A 24992-nucleotide genomic window follows, 5' to 3' on the forward strand; every position below is an offset into this window, starting at 1 on the left:
ATTCGGCGAAACGTTCCACAAATAGCAATCCGATCGGGAACAATCCGCACGTTTTGATATATTACTTGTCTTTGTAGTGTAAAAACTGTGGGAGGAGTTAGCGTGGCAAATTTGGCTATAATAAGAAACGGAATAAGAATATATTTGTGAGAAAACAATAAGTGTTCTTGCAAGAACACTTAATTAAAAAAATTTTATTTAGTGGAATAAGAAGTATTGCAATATTAATATTCTATATTCTCCTTTTGAGTCCGCAGGTGGAGCTTTAAGCAAATCTCTTTGGCTCAATCTAAAAATTTACATACAAATGTCATTTCAGTCAGAGCAGTGACTCTTCCACCCTTCCTTCCAACATTCCTATCAGTGGTTCAACAAGAAACATCATGCCTGAAAGGAGGAAACTAGCCATGTGCTCTTTCTTTGGAAAACCCACAGTGTTCTGGGAATCCTTTGGCACAGATAAAAGGTTTATTGGTAAAACAAATATGGTATATCAATAGTAACAAAAAAAAAAAAAAAAAAAATTATATGTCGGTTTAAAACATAAAATGAACCCCGATTTACCTGTGGATGAATATTCAGCATCTTCTCCATCCAAGAGGGAGAACACCTTCCCCTTTACCGCCCCCCACCACTTTTTCTTCTCCCTGTTTTTTTTTCCTTCCCTTCGTTCTTTTTTCTCCACTAACCCTACTGTGCATTCTCTTTATTATTCTCTCTACAGTCTACTCATATATTAGTGTTTTCTCTACATGGAAAACATAACACATGGCTTGGAATTCAATGTTTATTACTGATTGTTAACATCTACTAGGTATCATGCGCAATATCTCCATTGGTTTTACCCCTCTACCCAGTACTTGTAAATGTTAAATAATGATGGAATGATCTAGAGTACTCAGTGATCCATTTTTCATATGGGGATGTTTAATGTCTCTTCTCTTATGTTCTGTATCGCAGTGTGGAATTCCTTGACTACTAAAGAATTAAAAAATAAAAAATTCACAATGAAATAAAACACAGCTTTTACATGTAAACCTGGATGCCAACTACCTGTGTCCAGAGGTGCACATCCATCCCTGAATGCATGTAAACACTTGCATGTAATGTCAAGAAGCATTATTTCCAATGAAGGCTGTTCAGATATATGCAGTGAGAATTTGATGCGGTCCAAAAAAGGGTCCTGTGCAAGTTTAGTGCAAGTGTGGTGTGAATTTCTTCTCCTGCTATGCCCCGTTCCTTCAGAAATGGAGTTCAATTCGGACCTATCACAGCAGAAATCGAATGCCTTTGCTGTCATTCTGGTATTGCTGGACATCACGTGCATCCCTGTACTTTTAAAGGAGTTATGGGCTCCTCCAGGCATGCCTGCCATTAACCTATCCATTGATACATGTGCTACTACTATGGAGGGTTTGAAAATTTTAGTTATGTCCATAGTATAGAGTGGACCCTTGACGCAGGACTGTGACTTACACATGTATTTGCAAATGTGTGCAAACAAAACCCTCTGTTTTTAACACAAACTGTTAGACAGGGCCAAATTGATTATTTTGCAGGCTGGCTAGCAAGTGTTGCTGGGAAATCCTTTGCTTGTTTGCAAACAGCAGAAATTGCACTGTGATACCGCACTAATACCGCATCAGATTCGCACTGCATCAGTGTGAAGCAGCGCTCAATGTGTATGATGACCAGCTTACAGCTGCAGCCTATTACTGATTTGTACAAGCACCTATATGCAATACCTGCGATACTCAGGCAAAGAAATACAATTTTTTTATGTGAATGAGCCCTTAAATTTTGCTTTTGAAAGAAAGTTCTGTTAGCATAATGATTATCAGAGACTTAGTTATTCCACCCGAATAGCAGTTAGAATATTCGGCCTCTGTGAATTATCTAGTAACACACAACCTCAGCAATGTATTAATAGGATTGGGGAAAAATAACAAAACACCTTTCATACTCTCCTAGGTGGATGCAGCATCAGTCTAATGCTGCATCTGTCCCCTTCCACCTCAAAGACAGCTGATGGCTTAGTTCTTGGATTCCGTGAGCAGAGATCCAGTGACTGTCAGGCTCTGTTCACATATAGGCATTTTGAATCACAGACATTAACGCTGCAATTCTGCCCGCGATTTCAAAACACTCTGAAAATATCCAATCACACATCGTGTTCAGGTGCCATTCATTTCAACGGCACCTAAAAACTCATTGAGATTCCTTCGTGAATGTCGCATGGCCACTTGGCACATCTTTATTCAGCTTTGAACTCTTAACAACCTCCATCTTCCCACACTCAAGTGTCAATGGCATGATTTTATGAACTCGTATATTATGGAACGGGAGGTTACAACGGCTATCCACAACCTCAAGGTTAAGAAGCGCCCTGGCCCTGACAGGTACACCGCCTATATTATAAGAAATTTTCAGACCTGCTTACTCCGAATCTTCTTCAACTTTTCAATCACTTGAGGACTGGTATCTTCCCCCCTCTGCATACTTACACGCCAACAATGTTACGATCCCTAAGCCCAACACTGACCCTTACGCCTGGTCTAATTATTGCCCATCTTTCTACTGAACACTGATGTGAAGAATTTAGCCAAGATCCTTGCCAACAGACTCAATGCTTTCTTAGGTCAGCTCACTCAAAGATCAAGTGGGGTTTGTGCCCTTGGGGAGAGCAGGGGATAATGTCCATAGGACTGTGCAACTAACCCATTTAGCTACATCACACTCTAATCTGGCCATATCTCTCTCTTGATGTCTGAAGGGCGTTCAACTACCTTTCCTGAGATTACATGCTTTTCGCTCTTTGCCAGTGGGGGTTTACCAAGGCCTTTGTCCTGGATTTCAACGCTCTGTGCCCAACCTTCAGCTTTTTTTCAACTATACGACAATTGCTTCTGTCCCCTTTCCAGTATACCGTGGCACATGGCAAGGGTGCCCTCTTTCACCACCTCTGGCAGTCACCATTCGGATGAACCCAGATATCCGTGGCTTAGAATGAGCAGGTGTCCATCACAAACAAATTCTCTTTGCGGACAATATTTTAATATATGTTTCCTCCCCCCCGTACACCACTTCCAAACCTTTTCATTGTTCTTTCGAAATTCAGCTCCCTGCCACAGCTTTGTGTCAACAAAACCAATTCTGAGGCGCTGAATCTTTTCCTACCCCCCTGACCAGCTGTGAACTAGAAGCAGTACCTATACTTTTACCTAGGCCCCTTCTCTACCATACTTGGGGATCAGATTGTCCCCCACTTCTGACTCCCTGTACCAGGTAAATTACCCACCTTTATTTAGAGACTTGGCCGCTCACCATGCCTCCGAGTCATCCTTATCGATAGCGTGGTTTGGCAGGATCCATGCCCTTTATATGGCCTACTTTACTTTCTTTAGGGTCCTGCTGCTTCTGATACCAAATTATGTCATGGAAATTGAGCAACACAATATTTAACGTTTTATCTGGCATCAACACCGACTGAGATCTGCCCTGGTGCTTTACCACTCCAGACTGGCAAGGGGGTTGGGGAAGGGGTCTGCTGGTGCCTACCATCAAACTTTATTATGTGCCCTAGATCAAGCAGTGAGGAACAAAATTTGGCTCACCACTTTTAAATGCTCCTGGAACATCTTAGCCCAAGAAAATAGAAAATACGTTTAAGGTGCTTTCACATTGGTACACGACTCCAAATCACTTGTCACTGGTCTACGTTTTGGTGGTGGGTCAGTGATGGTCTGGGAAGGCATATCCATGGATGGACACACAGACCTCTACAGGCTAGATAATAGCACCCTGACTGCCAATAGGTATCGAGATGAAATCCTTGGACCCATTGTCAGAACCCACACTGGTGCAGTGGGTCCTGGGTTCCTCCTGGTGCATGACAATGCCCGGCCTCATGTGGTGAGTATACAGGCAGTTCCTGGTGGATGAAGGAATTGATACCATTGAATGGCTCCCACACTCGCCTAACCTAAATCCAATAGAACATCTCAGACTGTCCAAAAGCTCAGTGATGACCAGGTACAAATTTGGGAGGAAATACCCCAGGACAACCTCCGTCGTCTCATTAGGAGCATGCTCTGTCCTTGTCAGGCATGCATACAAGCACGTGGGGGCCATGCAAACTATTGAGTACCATTTTGAGTTGCTGCAATGAAATTTCAGCAAAATGGACTAGCCTGCTGCATCATTTTTTCACTTTGATTTTTTGGGTGTCTTTGAATTCAGTCCTCTGTAGGTTGAGAATTTTCATTTCCATCAAATGATGGGGCATCCTTATGCTCTTAACACATTACCCAGTCCATATCAGTATAGGTATCTACCATGACATTTTTCCCCATTGAGATCTGATGTGTTTTAAAAGTGTTCCTTTAATTTTTTTGAGCAGTTTACAATAGGTCTATATGTTCGCTCCTAGTCTTTGTTAAGTGCTATTATACGGTGTCATTGAGCTGTACACTGTAAAACCTTATACAACTCCAATAAATACTTTGTAAAACAATTCGTTGAGGTTTGGTTTTCAGAAGATCAGCAAACAATACTAATGAGAAAAATAATAAGCAAAAACAAACATTTAGATATAAAGGTCTGTAAGTAGGCACTGCTGTGTCGCATAATTCACAAAGCCTTCCTTCTGAGCTACAGAGGTGCTGAGAGGAGTTTTAGGAGACAAATTCAATACAGGAATCACTGCTTGCAAGCAAAGTATCATGGGATATGCAGTCCTTTGGAAGCAAAAGTGAACATCAGAGGAGAAGATGCAAAACATGCAGGGAATCCAGGAAGTTGTGGAAAACGATGGCCAACAGACAGGCAGAACTCACAACATGAAAAGAGCTTATATTGGATTGCAATAAAAACTACTGTTTGTATTGTTATTACAATGCTGATATTATAAATTGAAATTGTATGCTGTAACAATAGAACCCCTTTAAAGTACAAGCAGCCAAATAAGTGATTGCTAAAGAAAAGGATGGACCACCATTAGACTACGGAACTGATGACTAGCACTACCATGCAGGGGAAACTAACAAATAAGCAAAATGGATGGCCATCCACTAGACCCATCACTGACCACTCCTACAATCAATGTAGCTCAAAAGTCCAAGCAACCAAGCATCCTCATAGACCATGTAAGCAATGCTAAAGCCATGAAATAACTCCCATATTAATACTATTATAGTGAGGGAGTCATTTCATATTTACTGACTAGGTTCAGGAAATGACCTCCCCAGTATCAATCATTACTAAATAGTAAAATCATTTATTTGTTAAAGCACATCAACAAAGTTAAGGCCATATCAAATTTTAGAACATACAGCGTCCCTAACTTTGCAGCTGTTTGTCTGATTTAGGACGATGAGTCAAGCTTTGGATAACAGCAAATTTCCTTCTAGTTTATTGAAAAAAAATGCAATAAAGAAAGAATGAACCAGAATTTGAGCATCATAGTTTGTGTATGCTGTCTAAAGTGTATTTTCTTCTATTTTCTTCCAACTTGCCGAGACTGAAGCTTCTTCCAATACTGTTCCTTTGTTCAGAGCATAGCTACTTCCTTACAATGCATACCACTTAATTCCGTGAAGTTAACATGCCACCAGCTGGGGTGTTTTTGTTTAACTCCTGTTCACTTTCCTTTTCCACCCACCTCTACCCTCAATTAAAGGTTTAGCTTAGAGCCAAGCCTTGGTCATTGAATTTCTTTTCATTTACCATATACTGCATCTTGCCTCCTCACTGTGAATTAACTGAAGACAAAGGTCTATGTGGAATGTTTAGAAAAGGTATTGTGTTTTTTTTAGTAAAAAAAGTGAAGCCTACAACTAAAATATATGCCTCACGCAGAGAAGGAATTCATTCTTTACATTGTTAAAATTATACTGTGAAAGGTGTTCTGTCTTAATCTTCATATCTGCTCTCACTGAGAATCCAGTCACCTGATAATCCACACTTTATTATTACAATTTCTTTACTGTAGATTGCTTTTCTTGATGTGTATGTATTAGAATTACAACTCGGACTGTATTATGTAACTCAGTCACAGCTTCAGACATTCCCAGCAGACAGGGAAACAGCCTGGCTGTTTGGTCTCATGACCCTGGCTTATAAAGGACCCAGTTGCCAAGAGAGGCATGCTACCTGGTAAACATAAATCCTATTGTAGAAAATAAATGCATGGTCTTACTTGGTAATCAGTACAATGAAGACCAGCAGCAAAAACAGCAGCACAGCCTTTGTCCATCTCCTCGGCTTTGCAGGAAATTCCTTAAGCTTCAGGGTTATACTAAAGTTAGGGCCTCACTCTTGAAGTGAAGATCCCCACACTGCGAGTTAAATGCTCATTAAGTCTATGGGTATAAAGTGTAAAACCTTATTCCTCCTCGCTCCAGCAGTTTCCTTCATGCTGTGCAACCAGTCCCCACAAACGTCTTCTCTAAGGCCAATATAAGCTAAAACCAACGCCTAGGACCAACACACTGCCATTGCCTTGAAATGTGGTGAGGTATAGATATACCGTAATATCAACCACGTATAGCCAGCTGACTCACCAATGTAGTAGGAGATAACAGGTGGTGAGATCTGCGGAACTCGCAACCAAAACTACTGAAAAATGACGCTAAAGCAAGCCCAAAAGGTGGTTATTTAGACGGATCAAGCAACTTAGAAAACAAAGCTTTAATCAATACACAAAATATACAAAAACATTAATGTGCATAAAAATATAACCCATCACCATATAAAATAAAATGACAATGTTGTCTTGTCATCACAGGCAGCTGTACAGCCAACATACACTCACACCAATATACGCAGCCACACACTATGGAAATGTCGTAATATGGAAGCCAAAAGTATAATAAGGCAATATAGTGGAGTCCATAAAGAAACACCTACAGATCAAATAGGACCGATGGACATAAACTGTGTAATTAATTCTGAGTATTCAAGGAATGTCCATAAAAATATCCACCCTAGCCGGTCAAGGTGCTCCTTCACGGGGGCAGAGAGTGTTAAGCAGTTTTTTCACAATAGCCTGCGTATATGTGTATAAATTTCCACAGACCAATCCGACCAGCATATATACAGTAAAAAGTCCACGCTAGAGTGTTGGGTCTACCTCAGTTGATACTATGAATGAACATAGGAGTATATCAAGTCTGCACCTTGGGTCCAAGTTAACACTCAAGGGTCCCTGGATGAACAAACTGATCAGGAAGCGCTGAACACGCTGCTGTTTTTGCTTGATGAGAATACCGTAGACGGAGAAGATATAGATTTTCAGTCCCCCGAGTATAAGAGGAAATGTGATTTGATAATTAAATCAAAAAAGATGCCCCCTTTTCATAAATACCACTGGATTAAGGTGTTCCTAGACCTAGTTAAAGAAGACCTAAATAGAATTGACTGGACCTGACGGGGACATGACAATTTAACCAATTTAAGCTTTAAATTAGCTAGAAAAAGCACCCAAACTAGTGATTAAACAGTGACAAAGGAGGTAATATTGACCCGATGTCTGGGGAAATTTATGAAAAAGCAGCAGTTAGGCAGCTCAGAGAGCGTTCCACCTATATTCCTGCTCTGGTATTAGCTTTGAATAAGAAACTTTAGCTCAGGAAGCAGGGCTTTTATCTAATAAGGAGAATGAATATATTTTGGTTAATGAACATAATGATACCATCTTCTATATTATACCTAAGCTTCATAACTCTATAAAAAAAACCCCAGGAAGACCTTTTGTGTCTGCCATAAAAGGCCCCCTTAAAAAAAAAAAACTGAAAAGTATACTAATGCTTTGATTAAAGGGTTAGTTTACAAACTACCATCGTATGTACAAGATACATCAGATGTATTGCGGAAGCTATCACAGCTTAGGGTCCGCTCTGGGGCACATCTGTTGGGCATCGACGTAGAATCTCTTTAGACTTCGATTCCTCATAAGCGGGGCTTGGGGGGGTGTTTACTTTTTTCTAGAGCAAGAATTTCCCCCTTTTGGTGCATATAATGAATTTTTGCTGGAGCTTATAGAATTTGCCGTTTAATAACTTTTTTTCAGTTTCTTGGGCATTATTACCAACAGGTAAGGGAAGGGGTACCTCAATAGGGGACATTGTGCTCTCGTGTATGCATGCCTTCATTTAGGCCTATGGGAGGCTGAAATTGTATACGAGTCGTCTCTGTACCGCAGCCATGTGGTACATTGGATGAGGTACACTGACGACGTGCTGATGATCTGGAGTGGTGAGGAGAAGGAACCGACTGAATTCATGGCGGAATTGAATATAAATGAACCTACATCTTGGACCTTCAGATTTCGAACGTGGAAGGAAGGCTAGTTACCCAAACCTATCGTAAACAAACAGCTGCCAATACTTTTTGAATGGCAACTAGCCATCACCCCAGATCATTAATAAAGGGAATTTCAGTGGGTCAGTTCCTGCGGCTCATAGGAACTGCACACTGGATTGCTATTTTCAGACTGAATTTGAATCATTCTATGCATGAAGGTAAAAAAAACCCTTCAGTGTACAGCTCCCCCAACAGCCCCCCTAATACTTACCTGAACCTGATCCCAATTCAGTGATGTGTACGAGAGCAGTGGCTTTCCTGAATCTTTCCCTCCTCATTGGCTGAGACACTCAATCACAGCCAATGAGAAGGGACCGTGGGGTGCGTTCGAGCCGTACTCTGATCCCCATGGCTCAGTATCTAGGTTGCTTAGTGCATCCACGTGAGAGCTAACAAACTCATTGACTATGTATACACAGACACTAATTGCAAATTAAAAAGTGTGGGATGTGGGAAATTAATCTTTTATTGCCATTTTTACCCTTGTGTGTCACCTTGTGTGTCTGTCCCAAGGCCAAGCATTCCAGGTTATCCAAATTTTTGATCAGGGCTACTTGGGTGATTTCTGTTATCATTATGATTTAAAAAGGAGCCAAACAACTATGTGATAATAAATGGCTTCATATGATCATTACCCTTAAAGTGGTTCTAAAGGCTTAAGATTTTTTTTACCTTCATGCATTCTATGCATGAAGGTAAAAAACCTTCTCTGTGCAGCAGCCCCTCCAATACTCACATAACCCCCCTCTCGATCCAGCGATATGCACTGGAGTCTTGGCTATCCCAGTACAGTGACAGTGTATATTAGCACTTATCACTCTATTAGTGTCACTGGAGATGCCAGTTGTCAGTGGCAGTTCTCACAAAGTGTCAGATTGTCTGCAGTCCTATCACAGTCCCACTATAAGTCACCGATCTCTGACAATACTATTCCAATATACACTTATTGAATTTTTTTTTTCAAAGAGATATAGTAGAATACATCTTGGCCTACATTTATGAAGACTTTTTTTTTTTTTTTTATTGAATATGTTTTTTTAGCAGAAATTAAATAATATTGTTTTATTTTTATTCAAAATTTTCATTCTTGTTTCCTTTATATAATAAAAAAACCCAATGGTGATCAAATACCACCAAAAGAAAGCTCTATTTGTGTGAAAAAAAGAGATATAAACTTCATTTGGGTACAGTGTTGTATGACTGCGCAATTGCCAGTTAAAGTAGTGCAGTGCTGAATAGCAAAAAAAAAAAGCCTGGTCATGAAGGGGGCAAAATCTTCCAGGGCTCAATCTTTAAAATTTAAAGATTCAAAACTGAAATGGCGAGTGAAACAGCTCGTGTAAAACAGCATCATTTTACCAAAAACTGACACTAGTCCATTATTAGTATAGGCATCTAAATTCCATGATGTATAAAAAAAAAAAACAAAGAATCAGTATTTACTATTCTAAAATACATATAAAGGACATCCTTATTACATTGGCTTTTTAGAATGTTCAGGCCTGATGTAAATAAATATAGTGGCTTAAAGAAGAAGTATCACTATTTTTTTAAAAACTGTATTCAGTTTACAAGAGGACAAAATACATGTAGAAATGCCACAATTTTATCGTTGTAATTTTGTGTAATGAAGTATGTATTCTTGTGGTGAATGACGTTATGCTATGGCTTGGTGAATAAGCACCGTTTTATATTCTGAATTCTCTAAAACCTGTTGGCATTTTCCCAGAATCCCACTAGAAATGGGCTTCTTGAACACAAGTGTTTTTAGGCATACAAGTTTTGTTTTTTTTACAGATGTAAATGCAGACCATTGTTTTCACAATGCCTGTGTAAAGATCAACAATAAAACAGTGCAGTACAATGTGCAAATACACATAAAACATCACTTAGACCTTTGCAAACCTTGTGGCACAGCCAGGAGGGTGACATTTTACCTGTCAGAGTTAAAGTGTACCTTAGCCGCAAAAACAAATTGATTGCTCCTTGCTCCAGTTCTTTCTACTATTTAGTGCTGCGGGGCAGCACTTACTCTTTTCTCGTCTGAGAGAAAATGGTGTTGCTCTGAATCTCATGCATGCGCAAATGTGAAGGGCTCTGCCTGGCATTCAGATCATCTGTGCTCCTGCGTGTTTTTTTATGTGCATGTGTACAGACAGCGAGGCTAAGAAAGTCATCATTAAGCAGACTGAAGTTCCTCTTCAAGGAAGACCAACTGGCTGTATGCTGTATAAAATGTATGTATCCTCAGCTGCATACAGTATACAGCTGTGTTCCAACAGCAGGATAGGAAATTCCCATCTCGCTGCAGAACACAATTGAGTCAGGCTGAGCATTCAGAGGAAGCTTTGCATTCTATAATTGAATACAAAGCATCTCCTAATTGGCTGAGGCAGGCAGACGACATCACAAAACTTTATCTCAGCCAGAGGAAGCCTTGTATTTATTCAGAAGACAAAGCTTACTCTGAATAGCTGAGCAGCCTGAATACATTTTGTTCCGTGTAGGATGGGAAGTTCTCTGCTTTTTCCGGAAGCTGAAAGCACAAGAGTGAATGAGCAGCGATGTGAAGAAATACAAGTCCCAGAGCTGCTCATTAACTTTTTTGCCACAGGTGGAATTTCCTGCAAACCGAGAGCACACAAGGAGCCCTGTACAAACACGCTTCCCCTTCCACCTGCTATGGTGAATTTCAGCATTGGTCTCCAGTGGAGCCTGCTACCAGACACAAGTATGGTCACTCACACCTAACTATATATTCATCTCCTTGCTAGCAGTGTGGTGAGACAGCGGTGGAGTGAGGGACGCCAACAGAACAACCACACTTCTCAGTAATCACAGCATGGATTAGAAACAAGACCAAGAACTAACATGCATGTAGTCCCCGGAGGGATTCAAATATTTAAGTGATCTTTAATATCTGCTTGGAGGTCGGCTTTATCTCACACAGCAACTAACAGTCATTCCCTTTAATTGGCTGCTAGGTGTTATTGTGTCATATGCATAGTGTATCTGGCTCATACATTGTGCCAATTGCTGATCTCTTAGTCCTGATGAAAGTCTGTGTTCATGAAACAAATGTGAAGTTGTGGAAATACAGTATATTTTTGCACATGCAGTCAGGGTGCCTTCTACAAAAATCTACTCAACTGGGACAGACAGGAGTAAAAATTAGATTGTGATTTTTCCCCAATAAAGGTTTTGGTTGGCATATCACTAAAATATTATGCAAAACTGAGATTGCCTCTGTTAACGGTTATCAGATAGCACCATTTCTCGCCATATCCGAAGATTAGAAACCCCTCTCATCTACATTATGAAGAGGAGAAATATCTTTAGTTCTTTCCTGGGGTGACAACACTGCTCCTCCTCTGTTACAGTGAATAAGTACTGTCCCTATGAAGGAAGTGTGTTATTAGCAGAAATAAATGAAGAAAAAAAAAAACTGTTCATAGATTTAGATAAGTTTTGTACTTCCTCCACCCAAACAACGATACTAAATTGTATATACAGATGTTGAAAGTGGTGTCAGTATAGATCTAGCGTGGTGTAACTGACTATTTTAGTAAGAGCCCTACGTACTAGTTTTTGGACCAACTTCCTTGTGCAGACAACACATTCACTAGAGGCACTTACCTGCTCTTATCAGTTATTTGCTCTTGCATCATACGCAGCTTGGCAGGTGGAATATAAGCTCCTCCAGTCCGAGTAAGGATGGGGTCCAGTTCCTCTTTCTTTTTCTTTACTGGGGGCTCTGCTGAACCTTGATCTTCTGATCTCTGCTCACTATTCCCAGACGGTGGAGGGGATTTGTTGTTTCGTTTTCGTTCAAAGTCTGCTTCTGGGCCTCTTCTTGAGCGGTCTCTCTCCCACTCCCTGTCTGACTCTCTTCTTGTCCTGTCTCCATCTGGATCTCTTCTTAATCTATCTCTATCTGATCTATCTCTATCAGAGTCTCTATCTGGGTCTCTTCTCACTCTGTCTCGCTCAAAGTCCTTATCTGGATCACGTCTTGATCGGTCTCGTTCATAACTCTTACTTAAATCTTTTCTTGATCTGTCTCGATCAGGGTCTCTCTCTAGATCTTCTTTTCTCGATCTGTCATACTCTCTGTCCCTTTCCTTCAACCTACCACAAAAGAGAAAGATAAATAGTAAGGAAAACGAAACCAGAGAAACAATACATAAAAGACTTTAACCACCCCCAAACATTTTATATATTTTTAAAGCAGAGGCCCTAGAGAATACAATGGTGAATGTTGTAATTTTTATGTCACGTAGTATTTGCGCAGCAGTTTTTCAAATGCAATTTTTGAAAAAATACAGTTTTTTTTCTTTTTAGTGCACAAAAACACAACATAATACCCAATTGTTTGGTAAAATTTAAAAGATAATGTTATGCATAGTAAACAGACACCAATCATGTCATGTTTTAAAATTGCGCAAGCCCGAGAAACAACTGGGCACATTCATGTTTTTTATCACTTTTATTGTTATCACAGGGAACAGCAATAGACAGTGACAGGAACTCTTTAAGGAGAGATATGGGGTCTATTAGACCCCAGATGTCTCATTTGCCCTTAAAAGCTTCTGATCACATCAAGATCAATCAGATCAGATACTTTCTCTATTTAAAAATGGCGCAGTTTACATCTGAGGAAAAATCGGAAATGATGAATGTTTCCTATACCATAGAGGTGATCAGAGCTGTTCGGGCCTCTGATTACATCTATGATTAGCCAGCGGAAGCACCAGCTTGTGGCTCAGGTCTGCTGCTGGGACAGGAGAGCCGCAGAAGGCAGCAGGAGGTGGGAAGTTCCCTCCCGCTGCTTGTAACAGCAATCCAGGGGCTAAGTAGCCACTAGGATTACTTTTACAAGAAAGCCAACTGTCGACTGTAAAAAATGATGCCAGGTTGAAGCCTACGGCTATCATCCCGATATAACCACTTGAAGTCCAGCTATGTACAAGTATGCCGTCAAGCAATTAAGGAACATAGCTTTTTTTTTTTTAGACTTTTAAAAAATTATCCACGGGATGACTCCAACGACCTTTGTCATTACCAAAACTTTATCCTGTGCACACGAGAAACACTTAATCCAATATACTACTTTTACAAACACTGCCTGCTTTGGAAAACAAGCAAACACTTGCCTTGTATTCTCTGACCGGTCATATCGCCCATTTCTTGGCCGATCATCATCATACCGGTCTCGATCAGAGTAACCTTTATCATATGGAGAGAGTGACCGATCTCTGTCTTGATACCTGCAAAAAATTTTTTAAAAAGTTGACTAAAGAAAACACTGCATTGTATGCCCTGTAAATCTGTTCTACCTAAGATATGGCAGAAATATTTCTCACATTAAACTTTATCCCCAGAATTCACAATTATCTTGAAAAGCAAACAACTTATCTACCTCTGACATAAAAAAAAAAAAACCTCTCCAATCTCATTGGGAATTTTGTCTAAAATGATGTATTGGGATGTGTGTTTAAAGTGGTAGTAACGTCTGTTTACTTATACCTACAGGAAAGCTTATAATATGGCTTACCTGTAAATATCTCCTAAACATGCACCATTTAAGAGATATTTACTTGTGTAGCAGCACCAGCGCATGCACTGTGAAGGAATGGCATACTTGTGCTATACCTTCAGAGCTGCGTGCTGTAAACAGTGACTCCCATGCAAATGCATGGGAGTGACGTCATTGTGGCTCGGCCATTAAAGCCGCCAAAGCCCGCAAACACAGAAGAAGGAAGGTGAAGATGGAGGCCCTGTCAGGGGTGACATTGAGCTGCTGGAAGGCATTGTTTTAAAGTAAGTTTCACAAAATGTGCTAATATGCAATGCATACTAGCGCATTCTGACATTGTCTTGCAGGGGAAACGTTTTTTTCTCTCTCATTATCAAGTTTATTACCACTTTAAAAGAGAAGTTCACAAAATGTATGACCTGTTAAAGAGTATTTACGCCACTGTGCTGAAGTCAGAACAACATTATCTGCAATTCTTCCCTAAAGCAGCTTAAAGTGGAACTTTACTCAACAATTGATAAAAATAATGTACTTTAGTGAGGAACATACATTCCACATTATTATGCTACCAAATTTAGCATGGAGTGTAAATTTCCACCAACATTGTTCCTGTTTTTTCTTGTTGGAGGCTGCCATTTTGTTGAAGCCCAGAGCCCTGAGCAGCAGTTAAAGCAGAACTAAACTCTCCTATCCTCTCAGCCAGGGAAGCTGCCATCTATTGACAATTAGCAGTCCTGTTAATTCCGCTTTAATCTTAGACGGCCAGCAGATTGGCCTCTACACATTCGGCACAGTGCCTAAAAATGCCTAAAAGTGGAGAGCAGCTGAGCATGTGCAGAGCAGGGTGAGGCAGTGTCTTACTGGATTTTAAACAGTATTGGCACTTATTTTTAATGATTTACATAGCTATACCTGCAAAAAAGACCAGCCTGAAGTAATCTAGCAAGACAATTTGCTGACTAAAGTTCCAGTTTAAGCTGGCCATACATGGCTCAAATTTAGCTCAAATGCAGATTCCTCCTGAATCGAGTGATTTCTCCCATTCAGCTACAGAAGGTATGGCATAAGACCCACTCCTGTGAGGGACTACAGAACCTGTCTGTAGGGACATTAGCTAGCCTCCTGCTAACGTAGAGAGAGAAGCAGCTAGAAAAGCAAGTAATGAGGGGTAAGAAAAGATCAAGAAAAATTAAGGGACTTAGAAGATCGCGGAGGAAAAGCTAGGAAAACATAGCCAACATGATATCTTCTGAGTGGTGATACAACCTCCAGTTCTTCAAGGGAGTAGATCCGTGCATTAAAATTAATGAGCAATACAAGCTGCAATTTAAGATCTATAGCAAAAGCTTATGCCCATGAAGGTAAGGCAACAGGTTCACATGCCACATGGATCAACTGTGGGTATAGGATTATAACTTTTTTTTTCTATGGTTGAACTGAATGGACTTTTGTCTTTTTTCAGCCAGACTAACTATGGTTTCCTAAAGAAATGGCACCATGGCAAGAACATCAGAAACAGAGCATCAATGAGCTTCAAAATTTTAGACCGAGGCCCTAAGCAACCTAACTACACATTTGCAATCATGTATTGCTGCACCTTTTTTGTGCATTACTGCGCATTGTGGTAGGGCAGCTTATTCATTTGAATTAACTGTTGACAGCATGTAATCACACCAAAATAGTGCATGAGCTTTTCGTTTAAATTGCGCCACACCAAAACGCATGATACTTTGTTACCATGCATTTTGTCACACAATTTCTCATACACTACAGCAAGGTGCGTTGGGTGCCATTAACAGTCAATAGAACCACCGCGCATCTGCAACAAGAATGCAATTTTTTTCTGCGCTGTCGGAATGCATGTGGTTTTTTTGTGTGTTCTGGCATAGCAAAAATTAGACCCTAACCTTACTGAACATATTTCAGAAATTATTGTATTCCATTCACTAAAGCAGCAATTGGGCTCCATTCACTAAAGCAGGGCTTGGTCTTGATGAAGGAGCGATTCATGCATGTTCCAAAACGTGCCACCGCCCCCTTTGACATCACTGCCGGTCCTTGAAATCCACAGTATTCTTGGAAGAGCAGTAGCCATCTTGAAACTATACCCAGAGCTCCCCCTGCAGCAGCTATCAGGCAGAGCGGACATAGGAATACAGTGACAGGAGCCCTCCATTAGACGTCTATGGTGAGCCTGAAATTTTTACACATCTTGTAAGTGTTTTTAACCATTACTTGTAATAAAGTTCTGGACATACTGCACTTAGAAGCACCTTTTTGCCTCCTTCTCTTCCTACTTCAGAGTTTGCTTCAACTCACAAAAGTGCTGCTCCAGTGCTCTCTCCAGTCTTTTCTGCATGCCAGCTGTCATCTTTAAGAATGTAAGAAAACACAAGTGTACAAGGTAAAAAGGCATAGGACTATGTCCTTGAGTGGGCCAGTGTAGAGGCCAATGGTGTCTAATGGAGCCCGGGTCCCAGGAGTGGGATGCAAGGTGAGCTGTCAGTGGGAGACGCCAGGACTGGGGCCAAAACCAGTGTGGAGTGCATGGAAGTCCGGACCAGAAGGGAAACCAATGGGGATGCAAGGATAGGTCAGGTGGTGTGTCAGGTGATACGTTTCAAAGCTTTCGCTTTTTCTTCAGACCTGATTGGATGGTTGGGCAGTCACTCTTTTATGGAAGATAGGGTGGATGGGGCAGACTTGATCAGGTTGATTGACGGTAGTGTGATTGAGTAAGATGATATGAACTTCGAACTCCTCATTTAACCCTAGCTAGCCCCCAAAGGGTTAAATGAGATCGAGATTCATACCATCTTATAATTTCATCCTCTGATCATGTACTTTGTTATATATTGCCAGTACCTAATACGCCCCGCGAGATATACCCATCTAATACTTCATAATATGTACTGCAAATTGCATGTTTTTCAGCCAGTATGTATATGCCATCTGTAAATATCATACTCGCTCTTCACGTACACGGCCGTCAATAAACCTGATCAAGTCCGCCCCGTCCACCCTATCTTCCATAAAAGAGTGACTGCCCAACCATCCAATCAGGTCTGAAGAAAAAGCAGAAGCTTTGAAACGTGTCACTTGACCTGTCCTCGCATCCCTATTGGTTGCCCTTCTGGTCTGGACTTCCGTGCGCTCCTCGCTGGTTACGGCGCTAGTCCTGGCTTCTCCCGCTGACAGCTCACCTTGCATCCCACTCCCGGGACCCAGGCTCCATTAGACACCATTGGCCTCTGCACTGGCCCACCCGAGAACATGTTCCTACACCTTATTACCTTGTACACGTGTGAGTAGCTATTGGCTATATTTTTTAAGAAACTTTTCATACGTACTGCAATTAGGTTAATGCCCCCTTGTGTTTTCTTAGATTTCCTACAGAGCCTGCTTCACTCTATGGGGAGCTGCCACTGCTAGTGCATAAGCCATGGACTTTATGGAATTGTTTTTATATGCCTTTTACTTTACGCTTTTCATTTTCTATATTTTTGTTGTAGCGTCACTCTACTAGTGTCTTCTCTCAGCACCAATCATTTACACTGTTTTCCATCTCTAAGAATGTGAAGGTCATTGAAGCAGAAGTGCCCTAAGAATCCTATCCTTAAGGGAGGGTTAGAACCCGTCATTTTTATTTTTTATTGCCATCTGTTTCCCATTGGAATTAGTTAGTGTTATTGGATTAGTTAGTGTTTGATGTCAACCCAAAACAAAACGTGGGATTTGCTTTCCCTTTCAATGATAAGAAATAGAGACTGTGAATCTCTCTAACAAGAGTACAGACAGCAATAAAACAGACAAGTGTTCTAATCCCTCTTCACTGTATCCATCCCAGTGGATATGATGTTATGGGATAAAATACCGTTTGGTTTCATGAGATAAAGGCGGCAAATTTCAATGAAATGCCGCATGCTTTATTTTAGAAGCAATTTTTAGTGAACTGCAACAAAAAATGTAGAAAAATGCTAAGGGGGATTTTGCCAGAGATCTTAAAGCAGTAGATAGTGCTTTGCGAATGAGCCATTTTGTCCGTTACCTACAAAATTATACCTTATCAAGCAGGGTGATAAAAACACAGACCATACTGAATAATTAATACTGTATACCTGTGTTAAGCTGTATCTCACTCTGTACCATGACAGCTCTGTATAACCTGCTTTGTCAGTTAAACTTTATGATGTAAGCTGTACCTACCATATTGAGAACACAATAAACAGCATACTGTTAACACTGCATACCTGTCCTCTGGAGAGGAACTTCTTCGACGAGAGCTGTAGGAATCCTGCTTGTCATAACCAGAGGAACTCTGAAATTTTCAGTAAAGATGTCTAGATCAATTAGAATGTACACATTTTTGGAACATAGATCCGTTATATACAAAGAGGGAGAACAGTTTGCAAAAACACAAGGTAGATTTTTTTAGCAAATACAAAGAGAAAGAAAAAAGTTACTATTATACACATGATGTGGAATTTATTATGAATTTCCTTAGGCTAGATCTAGAGATTTTGTTAGGGCTGATTCACACTTTGTACATTGTAATGTACCAAAACTCTTGTAGTTTGCTGCATAAAAATGCATGTCAAGTAGAAATCCCATTCTTTCCTATGTGGCTGGTTCACATCTATGCACTGCAGTTTAGTGTGAATGACAAAGTTAATCTCCAAGGACCCGTTCACACCTACAGGTGTGCATTTAGGTGTAAATGATAACCATTTCAGAGCACAGAACTCTCAAAGATCACTGACATGGAGCATGGAAGAAAGGATTATTGTGGTTTGGCTAACAGAGTGGTCCGACCTGGCACAATGTGATGCAAACCAGAGGGGTAGTGAGTGTGTGGGTTGGGGGTGGTACAAAGTAACCATTGTTTAGTGTGAGTACACCCATGAAATCAGCAGAGTACCCTCGTCAAGGTGCAAGCAGAGATAAGCCTGGGCGTCCTCTGAACTCCGTTTCATCCAGAAGCCCAATAACAATTTTTTTCACTTCAATTGACTGCAAGCAAGGTAATTACTGCCCACAGCATGCGTATACAAATGGGTGGGTTGCTAGTGACATATGTGCCCTTATATGGATACATGCTCATATATAGCCAATATATATATATATATGGGCATTTAAGGGCACTGACATCACCAGCCACTTATGTGGAGCAGGAAATTACCTAGCCTGCAATTGTTTCGAGTGGAAAAAAAAAAAAAGTGCGGCTTGGAAGTTTGGAGTTTTTGTTTGGGTTTTGAGGACGATCAAGCTCATCTTTTGATGAAATTCAGCACCTCAAAGAATGAAGGAAAGTGAACACAGAGTTTGAACTTTCAAAAACCAGTCAGCAATTGCAGCTCCCCCATATTTCAACAGAATCATTTTCTTTTACTGCTTACAAAAAGCAGAAAATACGCTTCCATATGAAAATAAAAAAAGGAAAAAAACCTCACACACATACAAAATCCAAGTGTTTAAATTCGCACAAAGAAAATAAGGTATGGAAAAACAAGTTGTGAAAATGTAAGAATTTTGACAAGCCAAAGTTTGACTGGGAATTAGGATCTGTACAGAGAAGCAGTGCAGTGCTCCGGAGAAAGGAAGCATCAATACTGCCTGACACTTTCTTGAAGGTCTTAAAGAAACCTTGTCACCTTTTCGGTTGTGTAAATCTACTCACAGTACAATAGCTGTGGTTTGCTCCATTCTCTAAATTCAGTATACTACATACTCCTGACATTGGCTCAGAAAGCCTTGTGTGAGCTGCAATTACTTTCTTACCCACGGCCAGGTGTAGGAGTAACTATGGGTTAAAATAAAAAGACTCCTGAAGAGATGAGGAATATCAGCAGAGTATGCAGCAGAGCCAGAATTGAGAAGATAGGAAACAAAAGATTGTACTGTGCGTAGGTTTACGTGACAGTTTTAAGCAGTATTAAAATGACTGTAAAGCTTTAATAATTTTATTACAATCACAAACATAATATACTTACCTGCTCTGTGAAATGGACCCGAAACTCCTGTTTTCGGGTCCCCCGCCAATACTCTGGACCCCTCCTCTTCTCAGTGTAACCCCACAAGAAGCCGCCTCTATTGGGGGCTCACCTGTGGTCTTGCCCCTGAGCTGGGCTGCGCTTGTCTGTTGACACACACACACAGCACAGCTCCGCCTCAGCTCCCTCCTCACAGGATTTGACTGACGGCAGCAGGAGGACTTGAGTCCTTTGATTCAGGTATGTATTTAGGGAGGTAACAGGCAATATAACCAATGGGGCATTTTTTTTAACTAAAATGTCCTGCTTGTTGAAACACTTTAAACCCAAATACCTAAATAATTTATCATGCAGCCTACCAATTCTTAGATGTGGTAGCTGCACTTGTTTTTTTTTTTAAAGCCTTTTTTTCCTTTGTTTTCACCTGGTAATTGGCCAGTAAGTCTGTTATTTTTCAACTTTCTTTAACAGACCAAGCTGTCCAGCAAAAGTGACAGTTAGAGGGTTGAGACAAACCATTTAAAGTGGAAGTAAAGGCTAAAAATAAACTACAAACTGGAGTTACAATGTCTCTTCAGCAATAAAATATTACCATAAATTCCACATACATCATTCTGCTACCAAAATTAGTGTGCGCTGTAAATTGCCTCCAGCACTGTTCCTGTTTCTTCTTGCTGGGGCTGCCATTGTTGTTAAGCAGCAGTTAAAGCAGAACTAAACTCTCCTATCCTTTTCAGCCAAGGAAGCTGCATTCGGTTTGATTTTCAACTGCTGTGGTGCTGCACACATGATCAATTATAACACCAGTCATTTGATGGTTTGACAATTTAATTGAGGACATAAGCAAATATGAGTTAGCATTCCCGGCATGCTGGGAATGGAACTGTTTTTTTAAACTGTTAACTGGACAGAAAATTTTTATAAAATAAATGTGATCAACATCTATTATATCGCGCTAATTGCAACTTAAATGTGTAAAAGCTGCCACTATTTAAATACCAAAAAACTTTTTGAAATAAAAAACACTAAATGAATAAAGTGATAAAAGTGTCGCTAAGTAAATTAATCAATCATAAGTACAAAACCATATAATAATAAAAAAAAAAATCACATGAATGCCCATACAATTTAATAACTCAAATATGTGAAAAGTCCGTGATTGCTGTAAAAAATTATTACAAACTAAAAAGTGATGGAAAGTCCATGAAAAAAGTATGATAAAGTAATCCAAAACTCCATGAAAGCGAATCTTCTATTTCACCATGTGCAGCAAACTGACAACAAAGTGCTCCATAGGATACCCCACATGGATGTAAACTGACCAAAAATATTTTCCTTCCACTCTTGTGGTTGGCAAACAAGCTTCTTGGGACATATTTCCCATTTAGAGATGAATATAGATCACTGAAGATAAAGATTCCACAAGATACATTCCAACGAACATCCAGGAAAAATCAACACTCCACGTTCACAGAGCCCCAACCGTCAGGCAGGCGGTCACCACGACACCGGGTGAGGGAGACGACTTCATCACAAATCACCTACTCACACTGCTCTGGTCCGAAGGTTTAGGGTCCCATCGTCATCATCTTCACCTTCCTCCTCCTCCGGCTGTCACTCACCATGTCCTGGGTCCAGCCGCTTCACTGCCCTGTTATTGTTATTGAATAATATGGGCATTCATGTGATTTTTTTTTATTATATGGTTTTGTACTTATGATTGATTAATTTACTTAGCGTCACTTTTAACACTTTATTCATCTGGTGTTTTATATTTAAAAAAATAACTGGACAGCTTTAGTTCCCTTTAAAGGACTAATTCACACCAGGGTGCACAGACATCAATTTTTCTGCATGAACTCAGCAAGGGCACAACATATCAAATCGTTCTCTATGTGCCCTGCTCACACCACAACATTAGTATCATGTGCAGGTTTTTTTTTGCGCAGGAATCTGCAACGTGTTAAAAATTAATTGAAGTGTGCATTAAAACTGATGTCTGTGCAAGTGAAAAAAATTTGCTTTGAATCTAGGAGCCAGCTTAACCTCCCTGGCGGTATTCCCGAGTGTAGCTCGGGGTAAAGTTTCAGTACCAAAAGCGGTAACCCCGAGCTACACTTGGGCTTACCATGCAGCGCTGCTCCAGCATCTGTTCTTCACTTACCTTGTCCTGCGCTCCCGCGATGTCCCTCCTGCGGTGTCCCCGGCAATGTAATCCGGCGGATGCCGGCATCTGTCTTCTAGGTTCCGTCCCCTGCAAGCGTCGGGACTTACGGGGGACGGAACGGCGGGAAATTTGAAAATGACCAAAAGTGACATTCACTCAATACACTAAAATCACATAGTAAAACATTCCTGTATCAAACCATTTCACATACATTTTGTCCCGAGTGCTTTGTCCTGTGCCCTGCCTGCATTTGTACCGTTCTTTCTGCCTGGAAACTGAGAAACGTCCATGGCGTCCAAAAAGCGTCCCTTTAGGTCAAAATCGGTTTTAGACCAGCTAGAGAACAGCGATAGTAAATCAGAACCACTTGCAGAATTGAGTGATGATTCGTGGGGAGATTCGTCATCGGACACTGAAAACGGTTTTGCGACTTTGCTCAGTGATGTGCAAACTTGGCGCTATACTTCAAATTTCAGTGTTTTTGGTTTGATTATATTATTGAATTAAATGTATTATTATTATATTATTTTTTATGATTATTTATTAAATTATAATTTATGATTTCGTGTTTCAAATTTTATCATACCCGGGATGTTTACTAGACTTTTGTTCGGACAGATTTCAGTGAGTTATTCCTAAAAATGACAGGCCTACAATAAAAAAACTACATATTTCCATGCAAAAAAATGTACCGCTTTGAGCACAGAAATATGGACATAATCAGACCGCTAGGGAGGTTAAGAAGTTAGGAGCCATTTTTTTTTTAGCGTAGCGTGAGTTGTCAGCACCCAGGGCAATGCAGTTAATGGGTGTTCCAGCATGACAATGACCCAAAACACATGGCCAAGGCAAGAAAGGAGTGTCTCAAGAAGAAGCACATTAGATTGTAAGCTCCAAGGAGCAGGGCCCTCAAATCCCTCTTGTATTGAACTGTATTGTTGCTGTATTGTCTCCCGTTATATTGTAAAAAGCTGAGCAAACTGTTGGCGCTATATAAATCCTGTATAATAATAACATAAAGGTCTTGGAGTGGCCTAGTCGGTCTCCAGACCTTAATCCAATTGAAAATCTGTGGAGGGAGCTGAAAGTTCCAGCTGCCAAACGTCAGCCACCAAACCATGACTTGGAGAAGATATGCCAAGAGGAGTGGGCCAAAATCCCTCCTGAGATGTGTGCAAACCTGGTGGCCAGGTTTGCACACATCTGATTGCCAACAAGGCTGATGGCCTTGTTGGCAATCAGCTCTGTGATTGCCAACAAGGGAATTGCCACCAAGTACTAAGTCATGTTTTATGAAGGGGATCAAATACTTTTTTCCCTCATGAACATGCAAATCAGTGCATAATGTGTTAGACATGCATTTCTTTTGAATGTTTTGTTGCTATTCTGTCTCTCAGTGTTACAATACACCTACCATTCGATTTTTAGACTGATCATTTCTTTGTGAGTGGGCAAACATTCAAGATCAGCACGGGATCAAATACTTATTTCCTTCACTGTACTAGGCATTGAATTCGGACCCAGTGATTATGGCCTTAAAAACTGGGAAGGCAGGCTGGAAGTTGGTAATACTAGGGTGATCAGATGGAAGTTCTCTCTGAGGGAAAGGGTTGATTTGATAAAGACTTATCTGATTCCAATCTTCTTGTATGTGAGCTTTGTCTGCATCTTGCCAGTTTCTCTCTATGCTAGGGTCTCTAGTGTGTTCTTCCAGATGCTGTGGGGGAACAGACTCAACCTCATCAAGAGGAATGTCACCTGTCCAGTAGAGCGGGAGGCTTAGGTATGGTCAACCCAGTTCTTTTCTCTGCTTTTTCTCAAGATTAACATTGGTAATATGCTTGCAGTGGAACCTCCTGGATGGGTAGGCATGTTTAGATCTTGGTTTAGGATTTTTCTACAACTTTGGGAAAAAGGTGGCCAAGTGAAGATTCTCAGGGGTCATCATGGTCAGCTTTCAGCCTACGTCTCTCCATGCCTGAAGTTGCTGCAGCGATTGTCGGCTGAAGATCTCAGATCCACTCCGATGAAAGACCTTATGAGCCAGGTCTTGAGCAAAGTCTTTTATGACCCACTGGCCTTAAGGCATTGACCAGGTGAAATTATGAGGGAAGGGTTAAGGCTGATTAATTTGGATAGAGTCCCCCTTAAATTTAGGGATCTGGCCTGGCTGTGCTTCCACGGGAGGCTCTATGTTCTGGGCTATTTGAAATATTGCAGTGAGATGGATCGTGGTTGTCCTTGGGAGGAGTGTGCAGGTGAGGAAGAGACCACGGACCATTTTCTGCTTCGTTGCCCTTTTAACATAGAGGTATACAAACAGGTGAGGCGGGCTCTCGGTGTTCCTCTCCTCTCTAGGCTGGGTTATGCTGAGTGGGTGTACGGAGCATTCAACACTGGTGGGGTTTGTTGTTTCAATACACTTTTTTTAGTTAGCCTAGTAGTCCGTTATTTCACCTGGAATGCACGGTATCAGGTCACCACTCGCCGTAAAACCCTTCCTGTTCAGGTGGTGGTGTGTGATATTTTTCATGAGATGGGGAAGATAAGAGTGCTTGAGAGAGACAAGTGGGGTTGGGGGGCTTGGTTAAAGGCATGGAGGAGTTTCAAACATTCCTGACTATCAGGAGTCTCTTGCCGGGATGTGGCTGTCTGTCTCTTATCACCCTAGTTTTTTTTTCCTTGATGCCTAATTTTGAAAAATGGCTGCGTACATAGGTGACTGGTTGTCCCTCTTAGGCCCTCTCTGCTGCTTTATGTAAATAGTTTTCTATAGTCTGAAAATTTTGGTAGTAAACTATGTATATATTGTTTATATTCTGAACATGGATGTGCATTCCTTTTGTTTTCTGTTGTATGACCGTACTATGATTATGTTTTTTACTTTTGTATAAAATTCTGTAGCTTGATTCTTTTCAATAAAAGATCAATCGTGCCT

At 40.7% G+C, this 24992-nt stretch overlaps 1 protein-coding gene across 1 annotated transcript in view; it reads right to left on the reverse strand.

Annotated features, from left to right (window-relative positions):
• The window catches only part of CWC22 (CWC22 spliceosome associated protein), a gene marked incomplete at its 3' end in the record, with an annotated part of 98519 nt that overhangs the window by 72023 nt on the left and 1504 nt on the right, over positions 1–24992 (reverse strand). The window contains exons 2-4 of the mRNA XM_089680899.1: positions 18148–18215; positions 13515–13628; positions 11998–12489 (exon numbers count right to left, since the gene is read on the reverse strand). Coding sequence (XP_089537025.1) covers positions 11998–12489; positions 13515–13628; positions 18148–18215 — 674 coding nt within the window. The remainder of the gene's footprint in view (positions 1–11997; positions 12490–13514; positions 13629–18147; positions 18216–24992) is intronic.

Source organism: Staurois parvus, unplaced genomic scaffold (genome assembly GCF_062004578.1).
Source record: "Staurois parvus isolate SC_StPar_1 unplaced genomic scaffold, SC_StPar_1.0 ptg000251l, whole genome shotgun sequence".
Lineage (NCBI taxonomy): Eukaryota > Metazoa > Chordata > Amphibia > Anura > Ranidae > Staurois > Staurois parvus.